The 20,567-nt window shown below is 45.4% G+C and overlaps 1 protein-coding gene across 1 annotated transcript in view; it reads right to left on the bottom strand.

Moving 5' to 3' along the window:
• Window positions 1–20,567, bottom strand: part of selenoi (selenoprotein I) — a 35,046-nt gene that overhangs the window by 7,863 nt on the left and 6,616 nt on the right. Inside the window, exons 2-5 of the mRNA XM_029742992.1 lie at window positions 19,678–19,746; window positions 10,256–10,364; window positions 8,263–8,337; window positions 3,575–3,919 (exon numbers count right to left, since the gene is read on the bottom strand). Coding sequence (XP_029598852.1) covers window positions 3,575–3,919; window positions 8,263–8,337; window positions 10,256–10,364; window positions 19,678–19,746 — 598 coding nt within the window. The remainder of the gene's footprint in view (window positions 1–3,574; window positions 3,920–8,262; window positions 8,338–10,255; window positions 10,365–19,677; window positions 19,747–20,567) is intronic.

Here is a 20,567-nt window from a genome sequence, read left to right on the forward strand (position 1 = left end):
GTCACCAGGACATATACAGGATACTACCCTTTACAACACTATGTCACCAGGACATATACAGGATACTACCTCTACAACACTATGTCACCAGGACATATACAGGATACTACCCTCCACAACACTATGTCACCAGGACATATACAGGATACTACCCTCCACAACACTATGTCACCAGGACAAATGCAGGATACTACCCTCTACAACACTATGTCACCAGGACATATACAGGATACTACCCTCCACAACACTATGTCACCAGGACATATACAGGATACTACCCTCTACAACACTATGTCACCAGGACATATACAGGATATTACCCTTTACAACACTATGTCACCAGGACATATACAGGATACTACCCTCCACAACACTATGTCACCAGGACATATACAGGATACTACCCTCTACAACACTATGTCACCAGGACATATACAGGATACTACCCTCCACAACACTATGTCACCAGGACATATACAGGATTACTACCCTCCACAACACTATGTCACCAGGACTATACAGGATACTTACTACCCTATACCAACACTATGTCACCAGGACATATACAGGATACTACCCTCTACAACCTAACCTTCACTATGTCACCAGGACAATACAGGATACTACCCTCCACAACACTATGTCACCAGGACATATACAGGATACTACCCTCTACTACACTATGTCACCAGGACATATACAGGATACTACCCTCCACAACACTATGTCACCAGGACATATACAGGATGCTACCCTCTACAACACTATGTCACCAGGACATATACAGGATGCTACCCGTCACCAGGACATATACAGGATACTACCCTCCACAACACTATGTCACCAGGACATATACAGGATACTACCCTCTACAACACTATGTCACCAGGACATATACAGGATACTACCCTCCACAACACTATGTCACCAGGACATATACAGGATACTACCCTCCACAACACTATGTCACCAGGACATATACAGGATACTACCCTCCACAACACTATGTCACCAGGACATATACAGGATACTACCCTCCACAACACTATGTCACCAGGACATATACAGGATACTACCCTCTACAACACTATGTCCCCTTGCATGGCACAGTGCTATATTAACCAGAACATCCCCTGGCATGACACAGTGCTATATTAACCAGACCATCCCCTGGCATGACACAGTGCTATATTAACCAGACCATCCCTGGCATGACACAGTGCTATATTAACCAGACCATCCCCTGGCATGACACAGTGCTATATTAACCAGACCATCCCCTGGCACAGTGCTATATTAACCAGACCATCCCCTGGCATGACACAGTGCTATATTAACCAGACCATCCCCTGGCATGGCACAGTGCTATATTAACCAGACCATCCCCTGGCATGACACAGTGCTATATTAACCAGACCATCCCCTGGCACAGTGCTATATTAACCAGACCATCCCCTGGCATGGCACAGTGCTATATTAACCAGACCATCCCCTGGCATGACACAGTGCTATATTAACACAGACCATCCCCTGGCACAGTGCTATATTAACCAGACCATCCCCTGGCATGGCACAGTGCTATATTAACCAGACCATCCCCTGGCATGACACAGTGCTATATTAACCAGACCATCCCCTGGCATGGCACAGTGCTATATTAACCAGACCATCCCCTGGTACAGTGCTATATTAACCAGACCATCCCCTGGCATGACACAGTGCTATATTAACCAGAACATCCCCTGGCATGGCACAGTGCTATATTAACCAGACCATCCCCTGGCATGGCACAGCGCTATATTAACCAGACCATCCCCTGGCACAGTGCTATATTAACCAGACCATCCCCTGGCATGGCACAGTGCTATATTAACCAGACCATCCCCTGGCATGACACAGTGCTATATTAACCAGACCATCCCCTGGCACAGTGCTATATTAACCAGACCATCCCCTGAGACAGGGATGCAGCTTAAGCCCCACCCTCTTCAACATATATATCAACAAATTGGCGAGGGCACTAGAACAGTCTGCAGCACCCGGCCTCACTCTACTAGACTCTGAAGTCAAATGTCTACTGTTTGCTGATGATCTGGTGCTTCTGTCACCAACCAAGGAGGGCCTACAGCAGCACCTAGATCTTCTGCACAGATTCTGTCAGACCTGGGCCCTGACAGACCTGGGCCCTGACAGACCTGGGCCCTGACAGACCTGGGCCCTGACAGACCTGGGCCATGACAGACCTGACAGACCTGGGCCCTGACAGACCTGGGCCCTGACAGTAAATCTCAGTAAGACAAAATTAATGGTGTTCCAAAAAAGGCCCAGTTGCCAGGACCACAAATACAAATTCCATCTAGACACCGTTGCTCTAGAGCACACTAAAAACTATACATACCTCGGCCTAAACATCAGCACCACAGGTAACTTCCACAAAGCTGTGAACGATCTGAGAGACAAGGCAAGAAGGGCCTTCTACACCATCAACAGGAACATAAAATTCAACATATCAATTAGGATCTGGCTAAAAATACTTGAATCAGTTACAGAACCCATTGCCCTTCATGGTTGTGAGGTCTGGGGTCCGCTCACCAACCAAGAATTCACAAAATGGGACAAATACCAAATTGAGACTCTGCATGCAGAATTCTGAAACACATCCTCAGTGTACAACGTAAAACACCAAACAATGCATGCAGAGCAGAATTAGGCCGATACCCACTAATTATCAAAATCCAGAAAAGAGACGCTAAATTCTACAACCACCTAAAAGGAAGCGATTCCCAAACCTTCCATAATAAAGCCATCACCTACAGAGAGATGAACCTGGAGAAGAGTCCCCCAAGCATGCTGGTCCTGGGGCTCTGTTCACAAACACAAACACACCCCACAGAGCCCCAGGTCAGCAACACAATTAGACCCAACCAAATCATGAGAAAACAAAAAAATAAATTACTTGACACATTGGAAATAATTTACCAAAAAACTGAGCAAACTAGAATGCTATTTGGCCCTAAACAGAGAGTACACAATGGCAGAATACCTGACCACTGTGACTGACCCAAACTTAAGGAAAGCTTTGACTATGTACAGACTCAGTGAGCATAGCCTTGCTCTTGAGAGAGGCCACCGTAGGCAGACCTGGCTCTCAAGAGAAGACAGGCTATGTGCACACTGCCCACAAATTGAGGTGGAAACTGAGCTGAACTTCCTAATCTCCTGACAAAAGTATGACCAAATTTGATAAACTCCCATATCTACTGGGTGAAATACCACAGTGTGACATCACAGCAGGAAGATTTGTGACCTGTTGCCACAAGAAAAGGGAAACCAGTGAAGAACAAACACCATTGTAAATACAGCCCATATTTATGTTTATTTATTTTCACTTTTGTACTTTAACCATTTGTACATTGTTACAACACTGTACAGTATATATATACACACACATAATACGACATTTATAATGTCTTTATTCTTTTCGAACTTCTGTGAGTGTAATGTTTGCTGTTCATTTATATTGTTTATTTCACTTTGGTTTATTATCTACTTCATTTGCTTCGGCAATGTTAACATATGTTTCCCATGCCAATAAACCCCCTTGAATTGAATAGAGAGAAGCCAGAAGGATGAGGTGTACAGTGTTTCCTACTCACCACTTGGCTGATGTCATAGCCCCAGGGCAGGAAGAGGATTCCTGTGTTGTATTTCTCCCAGTGAGACAGGATGAATGAGAATAAGACCACCCACAGGATGTAGTACAACGTGGCCACGCCCACACCGCTCGGGCCACGGCCAAATATGGAGTAGACGGTGGCCACGAAGAACACACAGGCCCAGCTGTCCAGGCCGTGGTCAAACAGCTCCCCCAGTGGCGTGGAGGAGTTGGTACGCCTCGCCTGCTTACCATCCACACCGTCTGTCACAGAGAGAGACAGAGAGAAGAGAGAGAGAAAGAGAGAGAAGAGAGAGAAGAGGAAGAGAGAGAGAGAGAGCGAGAGAGAGCGAGAGAGAGCGAGAGAGAGCAGAGAGCAGAGAGGACGAGAGAGAGAGAGAGGGAAGAGAGAGAGAGAGATGGAAAGAGAGGAGAGCAAGAGAGATGGAAAGAGAGAGAGAGAGAGATGATGAATGAGACGCGAGAGAGAGAGCAGGAGAGAAGAGCGAGAGAGAGCGAGATTGAGGGGAGAGAGAGCTTGAGAGAGAGCAGAGGAGAGAGAGAGACGAGAGAGAGAGAGGAGAGAGAGAGAGGAGAGAGAGAGAGAGGAGAGAGAGAGAGAGAGAGAGAGACAGAGAGAGACATACAGAGAGAGTTTGGACAATTAATGGACACCGCAGTAGGGCCATCTCCTATATAGACATCCTATGTGTTTTAATTAAATCAACTATATTCACTGAGCTGGTCTGATGCTTTAAGCACTATTTGATGAAATAATTATAAAAAACACAAATGACTAGAGGGAGTGCGACCACAATTGATTTCATTTTGCCGGGATCAGATTTGCTGCGTCATGTTAAAAAAATGTCAGTGAGTGACTGACTAGCACCCGTCTCTCTCCTCCCTGCTGCAGCGACCACCACAGAACATCAGAGTGTACAGTCGTGGCCAAAGTTTTTGAGAAAGACACAAATATTAATTTTCACAAAGTCTGCTGCCTCAGTTTGTATGATGTCAATTTGCATATACTCCAGAATGTTATGAAGAGTGATCAGATGAATTGCAATTAATTGCAAAGTCCCTCTTTGCCATGCAAATGAACTGAATCCACAACAAACATTTCCACTGCATTTCATCCCTGCTACAAAAGGACCAGCTGACATCATGTCAGTGATTCTCTCGTTAACACAGGTGTGAGTGTTGACGAGGACAAGGCTGGAGATCACTCTGTCATGCTGATTGAGTTCGAATAACAGACTAGAAGCTTCAAAAGGAGGGTGGTGCTTGGAATCATTGTTCTTCCTCTGTCAACCATGGTTAACTGCAAGGAAACACGTGCCGTCATCATTACTTTGCACAAGAAGGGCTTCACAGGCAAGGATATTGCTGCCAGTACGATTGCACCTAAATCAACCATTTATCGGATCATCAAGAACTTCAAGGAGAGCGGTTCAATTGTTGTGAAGAAGGCTTCAGGGCTCCCAAGAAAGTCCGTCATGTGCTTCTCAGCCAAGGGAGTGGGCTCACTCACAATTTGGCCTAAGAACACAGCCATGAATAAATAATGGTACCAACACATCCTCCGAGAGCAACTTCTACCAACCATCCAGGAACAGTTTGGTGATGAACAATGCCTTTTCCAGCATGATGGAGCACCTTGCCATAAGGCAAAAGTGATAACTAAGTGGCTCGAAGAACAAAACATCAATATTTTGGGTCCATGGCCAGGAAACTCCCCAGACCTTAATCCCATTGAGAACTTGTGGTCAATCCTCAAGAGGCGGGTGGACAAACAAAAACTCACAAATTCTGACAAACTCCAAGCATTGATTATGCACTTCTCAGCAACGGGTGTGGCTGAAATAGCCAAATCCACTCATTTCAAGGGGTGTCCACATACTGCTGGTGATCAAGTAAACATTTGAGAACTTAGTCCTACTGATCAAACAACCATGAAAAGGTAGACTCTCTCTCTCTCTCCCTCAGTTATACACATCAACAACCATGAAAAGGTAGGCTCTCTCTCTCCCTCAGTTATACACATCAATAACCATGAAAAGGTAGGCTCTCTCTCTCTCTCTGTTATACACATCAACAACCATGAAAAGGTAGACTCTCTCTCTCCCTCAGTTATACACATCAACAACCATGAAAAGGTAGGCTCTCTCCCTCAGTTATGCACATCAACAACCATGAAAAGGTAGGCTCTCTCTCTCTCTCTGTTATACACATCAACAACCATGAAAAGGTAGACTCTCTCTCCCTCAGTTATACACATCAACAACCATGAAAAGGTAGACTCTCTCTCCCTCAGTTATACACATCAACAACCATGAAAAGGTAGACTCTCTCTCTCAGTTATGCACATCAACAACCATGAAAAGGTAGGTCTCTCTCCCTCAGTTATACACATCCATAATATCAACAACTAATGCTAGCCAGAGCAAAATTAGCTAAAATCTAACGAAGGAACATTAGATAAACAGGCTGAAACCTTTTCAGCAAGTTGCACTGATAAACGATGGGGAAGAGTAGCCTGCATGCATATTTATTTATTTAACCTTTATTTAACTTGGCAAGTCAGTTAAGAACAAATTCTTATTTACAATGACGGCCTAGGAACAGTGGGTTAACTGCCTTGTTCAGGGGCAGAAGGACAGATTTTTACCTTGTCAGCTCGGGGATTTGATCTAGCAACTTTTCGGTTACTGGCCCAACGCTCTAACCACTAGGCTACCTGCTGGTTACTGGCCCAACGCTCTAACCACTAGTCTACCTGCTGGTTACTGGCCCAACGCTCTAACCACTAGGCTACCTGCTGGTTACTGGCCCAACCCTCTAACTACTAGGCTACCTGCCTGCCTCTAACCACTAGGCTACCTGCCTGCCTCTAACCACTAGGCTACCTGCCTGCCTCTAACCACTAGGCTACCTGCCTGCCTCTAACCACTAGGCTACCTGCTCTAACCACTAGGCTACCCTGCATGCTTCTGTCCCAACCCACGTTTTGACAACTGAATGGGAACTTGCCTGCCTCAAATCACCCATTTGATCGATGCCAAATACATTTGATTGACATCTATGAGACATGCTGACTGTGGATAACAGCCGTAAAGTTCAGCACAGCTAGCTAGCAAAGTTATTCACATCTCATTCTAACCCTAACCCTAACCCTAGGATAACAGCCGTTCAAGTTCAGCACAGCTAGCTAGCAAAGTTATTCACATTTCAATATGAGAGGAAAAGTTGGTTACTCACCCACTCCTACGATGCCATGCCATCCTCCCAGCAGCTAGCTAGCTAGTGTTTTAGCACAATAAGACCTACATCAATAGATACGCTAGCCTATTAGCCACGTTATGACTGACTTGTGATCATTGCTCTTGCTAGTTCGATTGTATATAGATTGTATTGCCGTTCCCAGCCTTAGTTACAGTCGTCCGTTTTTGTCCAGAATATTGAGTCATTGAAAGTGAAACAGTGCATTTTGATTGGAGGCAGCAGACGATGTACCAGGCCAGCTGGGATTTACAACCTGCTATTTGGACTACCAAGAAATGTATTGGTGAATTAAATGAATCATGTGTTTAACTGCATCCATCTATTCTGCCAACAACGTCTCACTATACCTCATGGAACGTTGAGTCACAGAAGCTATTTTTAAAACCTCTTTTAAAGTTGGTTTTGTAGCATAAAACTGGGAATTTTATATTTTCGAATGATATTGTGATTGTCTGTTTCATATCTGCAAAGTAGTTAAAACACAGTCAGTTCCAATTTAAAAAGTCACCATTGGCCTCATGGTGAAATTCCTGTGCGGTTTCCTTCCTCTCCGGCAACTGAGTTAGGAAGGACGCCTGTATCTTTGTAGTGACTGGGTGTATTGATTCACCATCCAAAGAGTAATTACTAACTTCACCATGCTCAAAGGAATATTCAATGTCTGTTTTTATTATTTTTACCCATCTACCAATAGGTGCCCTTTGTGAGGCATTGGAAAACCTCCCTGGTCTTTGTGGTTGAATCTGTGTTTGAAATTCACTGCTGGACTGAGGGACCTGACAGATAGTTGTATGTGTGGAGTACAGAGATGAGGTAGTTACTCAAACATGTTAAACACTATTATTGCACACAGAGTGAGTCCATGCAACTTATTATGTGACTTGTTAAGCACATTTTTACTGCTGAACTTGTTTAGGCTCCTTACCATAACAAAGGGGTTGAATACTTATTGACTCAAGACATTTCAGCTTTTCATTTTAATTAATTTGAGGGGGGAAAAATAAAAACTTTGTCACTTTGACATCATGGGGTATTGTGTGTAGGCCAGTGACAAACAAATCTCAATTTAGTCCATTTTAAATTCAGGCTGTAACACAACAAAATGTGGGAAAAGTCCAGGGCTGCGAGTACTTCCTGAATGCTCGATAAGATAAAGAACACTTGACAAATCTAATTTGCCTCGATGAAATCCATGAACTAGTGAATTGTTGGATAATAATGAAAAACAGGTGTCATATGGAAAACTCAGTTACACATTCGTTACAGTTTTTTCATGTGACGCCAATGAGACAACTTACCTAGCGTACACACACAGCAGTACTCACCCAGTGTATACGCCAGGAAGTTGAAAAGTCCTGCAGCGACCCAAACCCAGCTTGGCACATGACTGTATCCTTCAGCTAACACACACACACACACACACACACACACACACACACACACACACACACACACACACACACACACACACACACAGAAATCAGTTACTTTGAGCAAAAAGAAGTCTACATACATTGCATGACCAAAAGTATGTGGACACCTGCTCGTAGAACATCTCATTACTAAATCATGGGCATTAAAATGGAGTTGGTCCCCCCTTTGCTGCTATAACAGCCTCCCCTCTTCTGGGAAGGCTTTCCACTAGATGTTTTAACATTGCTGCAGGGACATTCTTCCATTCAGCTACAAGAGCTTTAGTGAGGTTGGGCACTGATGTTGGGCGATTAGGTTTGGCTCGCAGTCAGCGTTCCAATTCATCCCAACGGTGTTCGATCATACTGAAACAGGAAAGGGCCTTCCCCAAAACTGTTGCTAGAAAGTTAGAAGCACAGAATCATCTAGAATGTCACTGTATGCTGTAGCGTTAAGATTTCCCTTCACTGGAACTAAGGGGCCAAACCCGAACAATGAAAAACAATGAAAAACAGCCCCAGACCATTATTCCATCTCTAGAGAACGGGTTTCCACCGCTCCAGAGTCCAATGGCGGGGAGCTTTACTCCACTCCAGCCGACGCCTTGCACATGGTAATGTCAGGCTTGTGTGCGGCTGCAAGGCCATGGAAACCCATTTCATGAAGCTCCCAACGAACAGTTCTTGTGCTGACTTTGCTTCCAGAGGCGGTTCGGAACTCGGTAGTGAGCGATGCAACCGAAGACAGAAGATTTTTACAAGCTAGGTACTTCAGCACTCGACGGGTCCCGTTCTGTGAGCTTGTGTGGCCTACCACTTCGCGGCTGAGCCGTTGTTGCTCCACTTCACAATAACAACACTTACAGTTGACTGGAACTAAGGGGCAGCAAATTGGGCGAACTGACTTGTTGGAAAGGTGTCAACCTATGACGGTGCCACATTGAAAGTCACTGAGCTCTTCAGTAAGGCCATTCTACTGCCAGTGTTTGTCTATGGAGATTGCGTGGCATTGTGCTCTATTTTATACACCGGGTGTGGCTGAAATAGCTGAATCCATTCATTTGAAGGGGTGTCCACATACTTGTGTGTGTATGTATATATAGTGTATAAGTCTAAGTCCATTGTTGCATCAACTAGTCCTTTCATGAGTCATTTGTGTGTGTGTGGTGCAGGTGTGTGTGTGTGTGTGTGGTGTAGGTGTGTGCAGGTGTGTGTGTGTACTGTGTTATGACCCTTTGGTCATGAAGGAAACATGTTCCAGTGAGCAATGGACTTTACCTTACACAAACACACACACCTGCACCACACACACACACACACACCCCTGCACCACAGACACACACACACCCCTGCACCACAGACACACACACACACACACACACACACACACCCCTGCACCACACACACACAAACACCCCTGCACCACACACCCCTGCACCACACACACACACACACCCCTGCACCACACACACACACAAACACCCCTGCACCACACACACACACACACACACACACACACACCTGCACCACACACACACACACACACACACACCTGCACCACACACACACACACACCCCTGCACCACACACACACAAACACACCTGCACCACACACACACACACCCCTACACCACACACACACAAACACACCTGCACCACACACACACACCCCTACACCACACACACACCCCTGCACCACACACACACCCCTGCACCACACAAACACACCTGCACCACACACACACACACCCCTACACCACACACACACACACACCCCTGCACACACACACACACACACACACACCCCTGCACCACACACACACACCCCTGCACCACACACACACACACACACACACACACCTGCACCACACACACCTGCACCACACACGGCGGGCGGGCAGCGTACCGGATGCATCGAAGTGGTAGTCGTAGAAGGACAGCATGAGGAAGTTGAAGACCAGGAACATGAAGCCAGTGAAGGTGATCAGGTTAGGAGCTAGCCATCTGGGCATCACCTGGAGAGAGAGGGAGGGGGGAGAGAGAGAGAGAGAGGAGAAAGAGAGGAGAGAGAGAGAGAGAAAGAGAGAGAGAGAGAGGAGAAAGAGAGGGGAAAGAGAGAAGAGAGAGGAGAAAGAGAGAGAGAGAGAAAGAGGAGAAAGAGAGAGCGGGGGGAGAAAGAGAGAGAGAGGGGAGAAAGAGAGAGAGAGGGGAGAAAGAGAGAGAGAGGGGGAGAAAAGAGAAGAGAGAGAGAGGGGAGAAAGAGAGAGAGAGGAGAGAGAGAGAGAGAGGAGAGAGAAGAGAGAGGGGAGAAAGAGAGAGGGGAGAAAGAGAGAGGGGAGAAAGAGAGAGAGGAGAGAGAGAGAGGGGAGAAAAGAGAGAGAGGGGGCGAGAAAGAGAGAGAGGGGAGAAAGAGAGAGAGAGGAGAGAGAGAGAGAGAGAGGGGAGAAAGAGAGAGGGGAGAAAGAGAGAGGGGAGAGAGAGCGAGGGGAGAAAGAGAGAGGGGAGAAAGAGAGAGGGGAGAAAGAGAGAGGGGAGAAAGAGAGAGAGGAGAAAGAGAGAGAAAGGGGAGAAAGAGAGAGAGGAGAGAGAGATGGGTGGCCACAGCACTGAAGGGAGTGATTGAAAAAGCTTCTTCTACTTTCCCCAACGCACAAGTGGCTATCGCCACCCTGCTACCACGAAAAGACTTCCACCCTGCAACATTACAGTGGATAAACGCAAGTATTTCCCGTGACTGTGCCTCAAAACCAAATGTTTACCTGGTCCACCACTCCAGCCTGGACTTGAACAGCCTCTATGACCAGGTCCACCTATACAAGGCAGCAGTGCCCACCTTCGCCAGGATGCTAAAGGACATCGCCCTCAAACGCAGTCCCAACAGATCAATAGACACCCCGCCCAGACCAGCGAGACACTGTCCCAGACCTGCGGGCTGTGGCGGTCACGACATTTAGATAGCCAGCGACAGTCAAGCAAATAACTGTCGGTCTCACGGTAATTGACCCTTAATTAACAAACACGTTTAGCATCTCCTGGCTTCCACACATAGACAAGCCATTTTAAAAAAAGTCTAATTCATCCATGTAATATAGCCTACACCTTCACAGTAAATCCATGTAATATAGCCTACACCTTCACAGTAAATCCATGTAATATAGCCTACACCTTCACAGTAAATCCATGTAATATAGCCTACACCTTCACAGTAAATCCATTATTTATTTTAGTCAGGTCTAAAGAAACATGATATGAAGAAAATGTAGTCTATTTCAGAAGAACAGAATAGCATACTCTGAGTTGTCCTGATGTTAAGGTCCTGATCTGGCTGTGCCATGTGGCTGTGGGCTACACTAGTTCATTTAGCAGGTCCTGATCTGGCTGTGGGCGACACTAGTTCATTTAGCAGGTCCTGATGTGGCTGTGGGACTACACTAGTTCATTTAGCAGGTCCTGATCTGGCTGTGGGCTACACTAGTTCATTTAGCAGGTCCTGATGTGGCTGTGGGACTACACTAGTTCATTTAGCAGGTCCTGATCTGGCTGTGGGCTACACTAGTTCATTTAGCAGGTCCTGATCTGGCTGTGGGCTACACTAGTTCATTTAGCAGGTCCTGATCTGGCTGTGGGCTACACTAGTTCATTTAGCAGGTCCTGATCTGGCTGTGGGCTACACTAGTTCATTTAGCAGGTCCTGATCTGGCTGTGGGCTACACTAGTTCATTTAGCAGGTCCTGATGTGGCTGTGGGCTACACTAGTTCATTTAGCAGGTCCTGATGTGGCTATGCCATATGGCTGTGGGCTACACTAGTTCATTTAGCAGGTCCTGATGTGGCTGTGGGCTACACTAGTTCATTTAGCAGGTCCTGATGTGGCTGTGGGCTACACTAGTTCATTTAGCAGACAAGATTTGCTCAGAATTCCAAGGCATTATTTTATAGTATGAAGAATAGCTGAATAAAATATAAATATTTTCTCCAAATGATGCATGATGAGACTAATGATGATTTGAAAAAAAAGTCACTTGAAAAGGCATGAGCTCTGCTTTGTTTATTTGTGCAGGTTGTACACACTACATCAGTCTCTCATTCACAAATTGACAAGCACTTGATGATGCCTTGAATTTCCCGGCGGCCGTAACATGCCCTTCTCCCTGAGAGAGCTGCGTTGTGATTGGGTCTTTCTCACTACAAGTTAAAACAGACACATTGGGGACACAACGCAACGTGTCCTTATCCAATTCTGAGGTTCATATTGAAGATATTTTTTCGTCAGCCAACAAGATGAGTAGGCCTAACAGACTGACTACACCGCTCGCGTTGCAAAATAAATTTAGAAATCTATATTATTCAATTATTGCACCCACACTGCTCGCCAGTGAGCGTCTGCGATGCCAAGGGCTAAAATAGAAGTCAATTCTATTTCTGAAGCAGATAGCGCTGCAAGTCCTGCCTCTCCCATCTCCTCATTGGTTTATAGAAGCAGGTACGTGCCATCTCCTCATTGGTTATACCCACGTGGGTGACTGAAAGACAAACGAGGTCAGTGGCGGTAATGCACCTAATTTATGAAAGTTGCCAATCGCAATATAAAGTCAAGAGAAGAAAAGGCCTGGAAGGAGGAGAGATGACTAAAAACAATTCGGGTGACCGTTTTATGTGTGGATTAATTGTCAGAGTAGAGGACCTTGTGCATTTCAGGTAAAATAACAACTCAATGTTTATATGCCAGGACAAATTAGCTAGCAACAGCAAGCTAGCTAAATAGGATAAATTAGCTAGCAAGTGCAAGCTAGCTAGCTAAATTGCCATAAAGGTTTAATGCATTCGACCAGTCCCTAAATGAATGTAATTGGTTCAGAGATTGTTTTTATATTTTAACCTGTGTGTCGTGATGGCGTTTGGTGTGGAGGGACAAAATACATTTATGCACGATGGCGCACGCGCACAGCCGGTTTGGGTTCCGTGTAACAAACAGTAAAAGCCCGAGCCTATCTATCCCCCATTGTACAAAAGTCGACCTATTCTATTCTGTGCGGGAAATAAATATTCCAAACATATTCTGCGACAGTTGTGGGATGCAATAGATCCCAAATTAATACAACCACTAGCATCAAAAAAACATTTTTTATGCAATGTGGCTAACGCAATCAGAACGTTTTGCTTAAAATGTTGATAAACTATTAGGCTAATTCTTCACATTATAAGCGCAGCAATGCGCACATGGCAGTAGGCTATATGCACATGGCAGTAGGCGATATGCAAATGGCAGTAGGCTATATGCACATGGCAGTAGGCTATATGCACATGGCAGTAGGCTTTGTACACATGGCAGTAGACTATATGCACATGGCAGTAGGTAGAAGTCTGTAGATGGTAGAAGTCTGTAGATGGTAGAAGGTTTTAAGCGCAAATGTTCTATTAGTGGAAAACACCCCAACCCTAACCCCTGACCCAAACCCCCGACCCTAACCCTAACCCCTAACCCCCGACCCTAACCCCCGACCCTAACCCCCGACCCTAACCCCCAACCCCTAACCCCCGACCCTAACCCCCACGCCTAACCCCTAACCCCCCACGCCTAACCCCTGACCCCAACCCCTGACCCTAACCCCCGACCCTAACCCCCACGCCTAACCCCTGACCCTAATCCCAACACCATTATCAAAGTGACCGCAAATGCAATTATGCATTTAATGCTTTTATTATAAAAGGTGAATTTTTATGGTGAAAATTATCTCTCCCCAAACTTGAAACTCACACACTGCTTATGTATGCAGTTAGGCTCTACACCCCTTCTAAAGAGGATTAATGTGCTTCATTTTAAGAAGTTATTTGGCCACTTTAGTTGTAATACAAACCTTATTAAAACATATAGGCCTACAGGCTAGGCTACATGAGGTGTGTGACTATGATTCATTGTTTCTTATGCTGGGCATCATTCACAAGTGATAGGCTAATATTGTCACCCATCAGACTATTCTTCATTGAGTCTTTACATATACTAAATAATATACAGTACCAGTCAAAAGTTTATACAAGTTGAGAAATAAATATAGTAGGCCTAGCCTATAGAAAGTTGATGGGATCCTCCTCTTTTTAATAGAGGCCATCACTCTGTTTTCTCACACAATTGCATAGCCTATAGAAATGTTGTGTAACATGAGCTTATGGGCTGTCATGAAGTGTTTGATTATATTTTCGCTACATTTCCATTGATGTCAGAGTGACTAGAGTGACAATAGAGTGCTGAGTACCAGGCAGTTAGCAAGTTTGATAGGTTACTAATGACCAGCAGCAGCATCAAAGGTGGAGAAACCTAATTACCATAACTAATTAGGGTGAGCAGGGTGAATACGTGGTCTGTTGTATAACTAACTAAACGGTCATGTGGAATTTGACTGCCTTCATGACTTGTGACTGCCGGTGTGGCGGTAATACGATCACTGCAACAGCCCTAGTCACAACTCCTGCAGCACGCTCGTCTATAAATAGTCAATGGTAGGCTTCAAGCATACTCTTACGGTAAGTACACCTATAGCTCATCCGTTGGCAGTACTGTACTTTATCACTGACCTCAACCCAGAGTCTCTCAGTGTTCAGTCAGCCTACTGACACCCCCATCAGATCACAATCTACTTGAACAGAGCAATAATCAACCATGAGGCATCGAAGCCAAAGGAACTAGATACTATAAGAGATGCTATAGATGGAAGGAACCTATCAAAAAACAATTGGCCAACAACAAATCCAATCCCTCCTAGACAATTTCCCGGACAAAATGTTCCAAATTAACGTACAACAACAGACCACGTATTCACCCTGCACACCCTAATTGACAAACAAACAAACAAACCAAAACAAAGGCAAAGTCTTCTCATGCTTTGTTGATTTTTTAAAAAAGCCTTTGACTCAATTTGCCATGAGGGTCTGCTATACAAATTGATGGAAAGCAATGTTGGGGGAAAGCATATGACATAATAAAATCAATATGATTAAACAACAAGCAATTAAATTTGGCAAAAAAACAGACACTTCCTTCCACAGGCCTGTGGGGTGAGACAGGGATGCAGCTTGAGCCCCACCCTCTTCAACATATATATCAACAAATTGGCGAGAGCACTAAAACAGTCTGCAGCACCCGGCCTCACCCTACTAGAATCTGAAGTCAAATGTCTACTGTTTGCTGATGATCTGGTGCTTCTGTCACCAACCAAGGAGGACCTACAGCAGCACCTAGATCTTCTGCACAGATTCTGACAGACCTTGGCCCTGACAGACCTGGGCCCTGACAGACCTGGGCCCTGACAGTAAATCTCAATAAGACAAAAATAATGGTGTTCCAAAAAAGGTCCAGTAGGCAGGACCACAAATACAAATTCTATTTAGACACTGTTGACCTAGAGCACACAAAAACACATAATTATACATACACTACCGGGCAAAAGTTTTAGAACACCTTCTCATTCAAGGTTTTTTTTTATTTTTACCATTTTCTACATTCAAAACTGTGAAATAACACATATCAAATCATGTAGTAACCAAAAAAAGTCTTAAATCAAAATATATTTCATATTTGAGATTCTTTATATAGCCACCCTTATGACAACTTTGCACAATCTTGGCACTCTCTCAACCTGCTTCACCTGGAATGCTTTTCCAACAGTCTTGAAAGAGTTCCCACATATGCTGAGCACTTGTTGGCTGCTTTTCCTTCACTCTGCGGTCTGACTCAACCCAAACCATCTCAATTTGGTTGAGGTCGGGGGACTGTGGAGGCCAGGTCATTTGATGCAGCACTCCATCACTCTCCTTTTTGGTCAAGTAGCCCTTACACAGCCTGGAGGTGTGTTGGGTCATTGTCCTGTTGAAAAACAAATGATAGTGGGACTATGCCCAAACCAGATGGGATGGGGTATCGCTGCAGAATCTGTGGTAGCCATGCTGGTTAAGCGTGCCTTGAATTCTAAATAAATCACAGACAGTATCACCAGCTAAGCACCTTCTCATCATCACACCTCCTCCTCCATGCTTCACGGTGGGACTCACACATGCGGAGGTCATCCGTTCACCCACACCACGTCTCACAAAGACACAGCGGTTAGAACCAAAAACTTCAAATTTGGACTCCAGCCCAAAGGACAAATTTCCACCATTCTAATGTCCATTGCTCGTGTTTCTTGGCCCAAGCAAGTCTCTTCTTCTTATTGGTATCCTTTAGTAGTGGTTTCTTTGCAGCAATTCGACCTCTAGACAGTTGTAGTTGAGATTTGTCTGTTACTTGAACTTTGTGAAGCATTTATTTGGGCTGCAATTTCTGAGGCTGGTAACTCAAATTAACTTATTCTCTGCAGCAGAGGTAACTCTGGGTCTTCCATTCCTGTGGCGGTCCTCATGAGAGTCAGTTTCATCATAGCGCTTGATGGTTTTTGCAACTGCACTTCAAGAAACTTTCAAAGTTCTTGACATTTTCCGTATTGACTGACCTTCTTGTCTTAAAGTAATGATGGACTGTGGTTTCTCTTTGCTTATTTGAGCTGTTCTCGCCATAATATGGACTTGATCTATTACCAAATAGGGCTATCTTCTGTTTACCACCCATACCTTTGTCACAACACAACTGATTTGCTCAAACGCATTAAGGAAAGAAATTCCAGAAATTAACAAGGCACACCTGTTAATTGAAATACATTCCAGGTGATTACCTCATGAAGCTGGTTGAGAGAATGCCAAGAGTGTGCAAAGCTTTCATCAAGGCAAAGGGTGGCTACTTTTAATAATCTCAATCACTTTCTTGGTTACTACATGATTCCATTTGTGTTAATTCATAGTTTTTCTGTTTTCAATATTATTATACAATGTCAAAAATAGAAAACATTTATAAAAAACCTTGAATAAGTAGGTTTCCCCCATTAACATTGACGGGGCTGTAGTGAAGCGAGTCGAGAGTTTCAAGTTCTTTGGTGTCCACATCACCAACCAACTATCATGGTCCAAACACACCAAGACAGTCGTGAAGAGCGCACGACAGAGGGTAGTGTGTACGGCCCAGTACATCACTGGGGCCAAGCTTCCTGCCATCCAGGACCTCTATACCAGGCGGTGTCAGAGGAAAGCCCAAAGAATTGTCAGACTCCAGTCACCCTAGTCATAGACGGTTTTCTCTGCTACCGCACGGCAAGCGGTAACAGAGCACCAATAGAACCAAATGGCTCCTTAACAGCTTCTACCCCAAAGCCATAAAACTGCTGAACAATGAATCAAATGGCCACCGCACTATTTACATTGACAGCCCCCCCCTCCATTTGTTTTGTACACTGCTGCTACTCGCTGTTTATTATCTATGAATGGTCACTTCACCCCTACCTACATGTACAAATTACCTCGACTAACCTGTACCCCCCCACATTGACTCAGTACCACCTCATTATTGTTATTTTTATTTTGTTAGTTTATTTGGTAAATATTTTCTTCACTCCTCTAGAACTGCACTGTTGGTTACCCGGCAAGGCCTACGCCTGTTGGTTACACGGTCTACGCCTGCTGGTTACCCGGCGAGGTCTACGCCTGTTGGTTACCAGGCGAGGTCTACGCCTGTTGGTTACCCGGCGAGGTCTACGCCTGTTGGTTACCCGGCGAGGTCTACGCCTGTTGGTTACCCGGCGAGGTCTACGCCTGTTGGTTACCCGGCGAGGTCTACGCCTGTTGGTTACCCGGCGAGGCCTACGCCTGTTGGTTACCCGGCGAGGCCTACGCCTGCTGGTTACCAGGCGAGGTCTACGCCTGCTGGTTACCCGGCGAGGCCTACGCCTGCTGGTTACCCGGCGAGGCCTACGCCTGTTGGTTACCCGGCGAGGTCTACGCCTGCTGGTTACCCGGCGAGGTCTACGCCTGCTGGTTACCCGGCGAGGCCTACGCCTGCTGGTTACCCGGCGAGGTCTACGCCTGCTGGTTACCCGGCGAGGTCTACGCCTGCTGGTTACCCGGCGAGGTCTACGCCTGCTGGTTACCCGGCGAGGTCTACGCCTGCTGGTTACCCGGCGAGGCCTACGCCTGCTGGTTACCCGGCGAGGCCTACGCCTGCTGGTTACCCGGCGAGGTCTACGCCTGTTGGTTACCCGGCGAGGCCTACGCCTGCTGGTTACCCGGCGAGGCCTACGCCTGCTGGTTACCCGGCGAGGCCTACGCCTGCTGGTTACCCGGCGAGGCCTACGCCTGCTGGTTACCCGGCGAGGCCTACGCCTGCTGGTTACCCGGCGAGGCCTACGCCTGCTGGTTACCCGGCGACGTCTACGCCTGCTGGTTACCCGGCGAGGTCTACGCCTGCTGGTTACCCGGCGAGGCCTACGCCTGCTGGTTACCCGGCGAGGCCTACGCCTGCTGGTTACCCGGCGAGGTCTACGCCTGCTGGTTACCCGGCGAGGTCTACGCCTGCTGGTTACCCGGCGAGGTCTACACCTGTTGTATTCGGCGCAGGTGACAAAGTTTAATTTGATTTGTTCTAAAACTTTTGACCGGTAGTGTACCTAGGCCTAAACATCAACACCACAGATAACTTCAACAAGGCTGTGAACGTTAAGACAAGGCCCTACTATCAAAAGGAACCTTGTCCTTTATGGTTGTTAGGTCTGGGGTCAACTCACCAACCAAGAATTCACAAAATGGGACAAACACAGACTGCCTATGTTCACAGCCCTCAGAAACTGATCTGCACTTCCTAACCTCCTGCCAAATGTATGACCATATTAGAGACACATATTTCCCTCAGATTACACAGATACACATAGAATTAGAAAACAAATCAAAACACTGATAAACTCCCATATCTACTGGGTGAAATACCACAGTTTGCCATCACAGCAGCAAGATGTGACCTGTTGCCATGACAAAAGGGTAACCAATGAAGCGTCAACATTGTAAATACAACCCATTTTAATCTGTTTATTTATTTATCTACCTCTCATATTAAAACTACATGCACATTGTTACAACACTGTAAATAGCCAATAATATAACATTTGAAATGTCTATATTCTTTGAAAACTTTTGAGAGTGTAATGTTTACTAATGTTTCCCTTGTTTATTTCCCTTCAGTTTATTGTCTATTCCATTTGCTTTGGCAAATTTATAAACATGCGTTTCCGATGCCAATAAAGCCCTTTAAATTGAGAGAGAGAGAAGGTTAGAGGTAGAGAGAGGGTCAAGGTTATTGTATCTCAGCAGACAGAGGAAACCTCATTAATGATGCAGACAGACCTCATTATCATAACACACACACACCGTAGTCATAGTCACAATAACCTGTGTGTGTGTGTGTGTGTGTGTCCTCACCTTGACTACAGAGTTCCAGAAGGGGTGCATGACGTAGACTGACAGGGGGTTGGAATCCACCGCACTATACTGAAGAGAGGAGAAAAGAGAAAGTGAGGAGCGAAGGGAAGGATGAGAAGAAAGGAGGAAGAGAGAATGGAGGATTGTTCTTTCATTATAGTTCTTTGTTTGCCTCATGTTGAACAGAGCCATGTAATGTTGAGTGGACCATATACAGTTGAAGTCGGAAGTTTACATACACTTAGGTTGGAGTCATTAAAACTTGTTTTTCAACCACTCCACACATTTCTTGTTAACAAACTATAGTTTTAGCAAGTCAGTTAGAACATCTACTTTGTGCATGACACAAGTCATTTTTCCAACAATTGTTTACAGACAGATTATTTCACTTATAATTCACTGTATCACAATTCCAGTGGGTCAGAAGTTTACATACACTAAGTTGACTGTGCCTTTAAACAGCTTGGAAAATCCAGAAAATGATGTCATGGCTTTAGAAGCTTCTGATAGGCTAATTGACATAATTTGAGTCAATTGGAGGTGTACCTGTGGATGTATGTCAAGGCCTACCTTCAAACGCACTGCCTCTTTGCTTGACATTATGGGAAAATCAAAAGAAATCAGCCAAGACCTCATAAAAAGAATTGTAGACCTCCACAAGTCTGGTTCATCCTTGGGAACAATTTCCAAACGCCTGAAGGTACCACGTTCATCTGTACAAACAATAGTACGCAAGTATAAACACCATGGGACCACGCAGCCGTCATACCGCTCAGGAAGGAGACAATTCTGTCTCCTAGAGATGAACGTACTTTGGTGCGAAAAGTGCAAATCAATCCCAGGACAACAGCAAAGGACCTTGTGAAGATGCTGGATGAAACAGGTACAAA

Source organism: Salmo trutta, unplaced genomic scaffold, assembly GCF_901001165.1.
Source record: "Salmo trutta unplaced genomic scaffold, fSalTru1.1, whole genome shotgun sequence".
Taxonomy (NCBI): Eukaryota; Metazoa; Chordata; class Actinopteri; order Salmoniformes; family Salmonidae; genus Salmo; species Salmo trutta.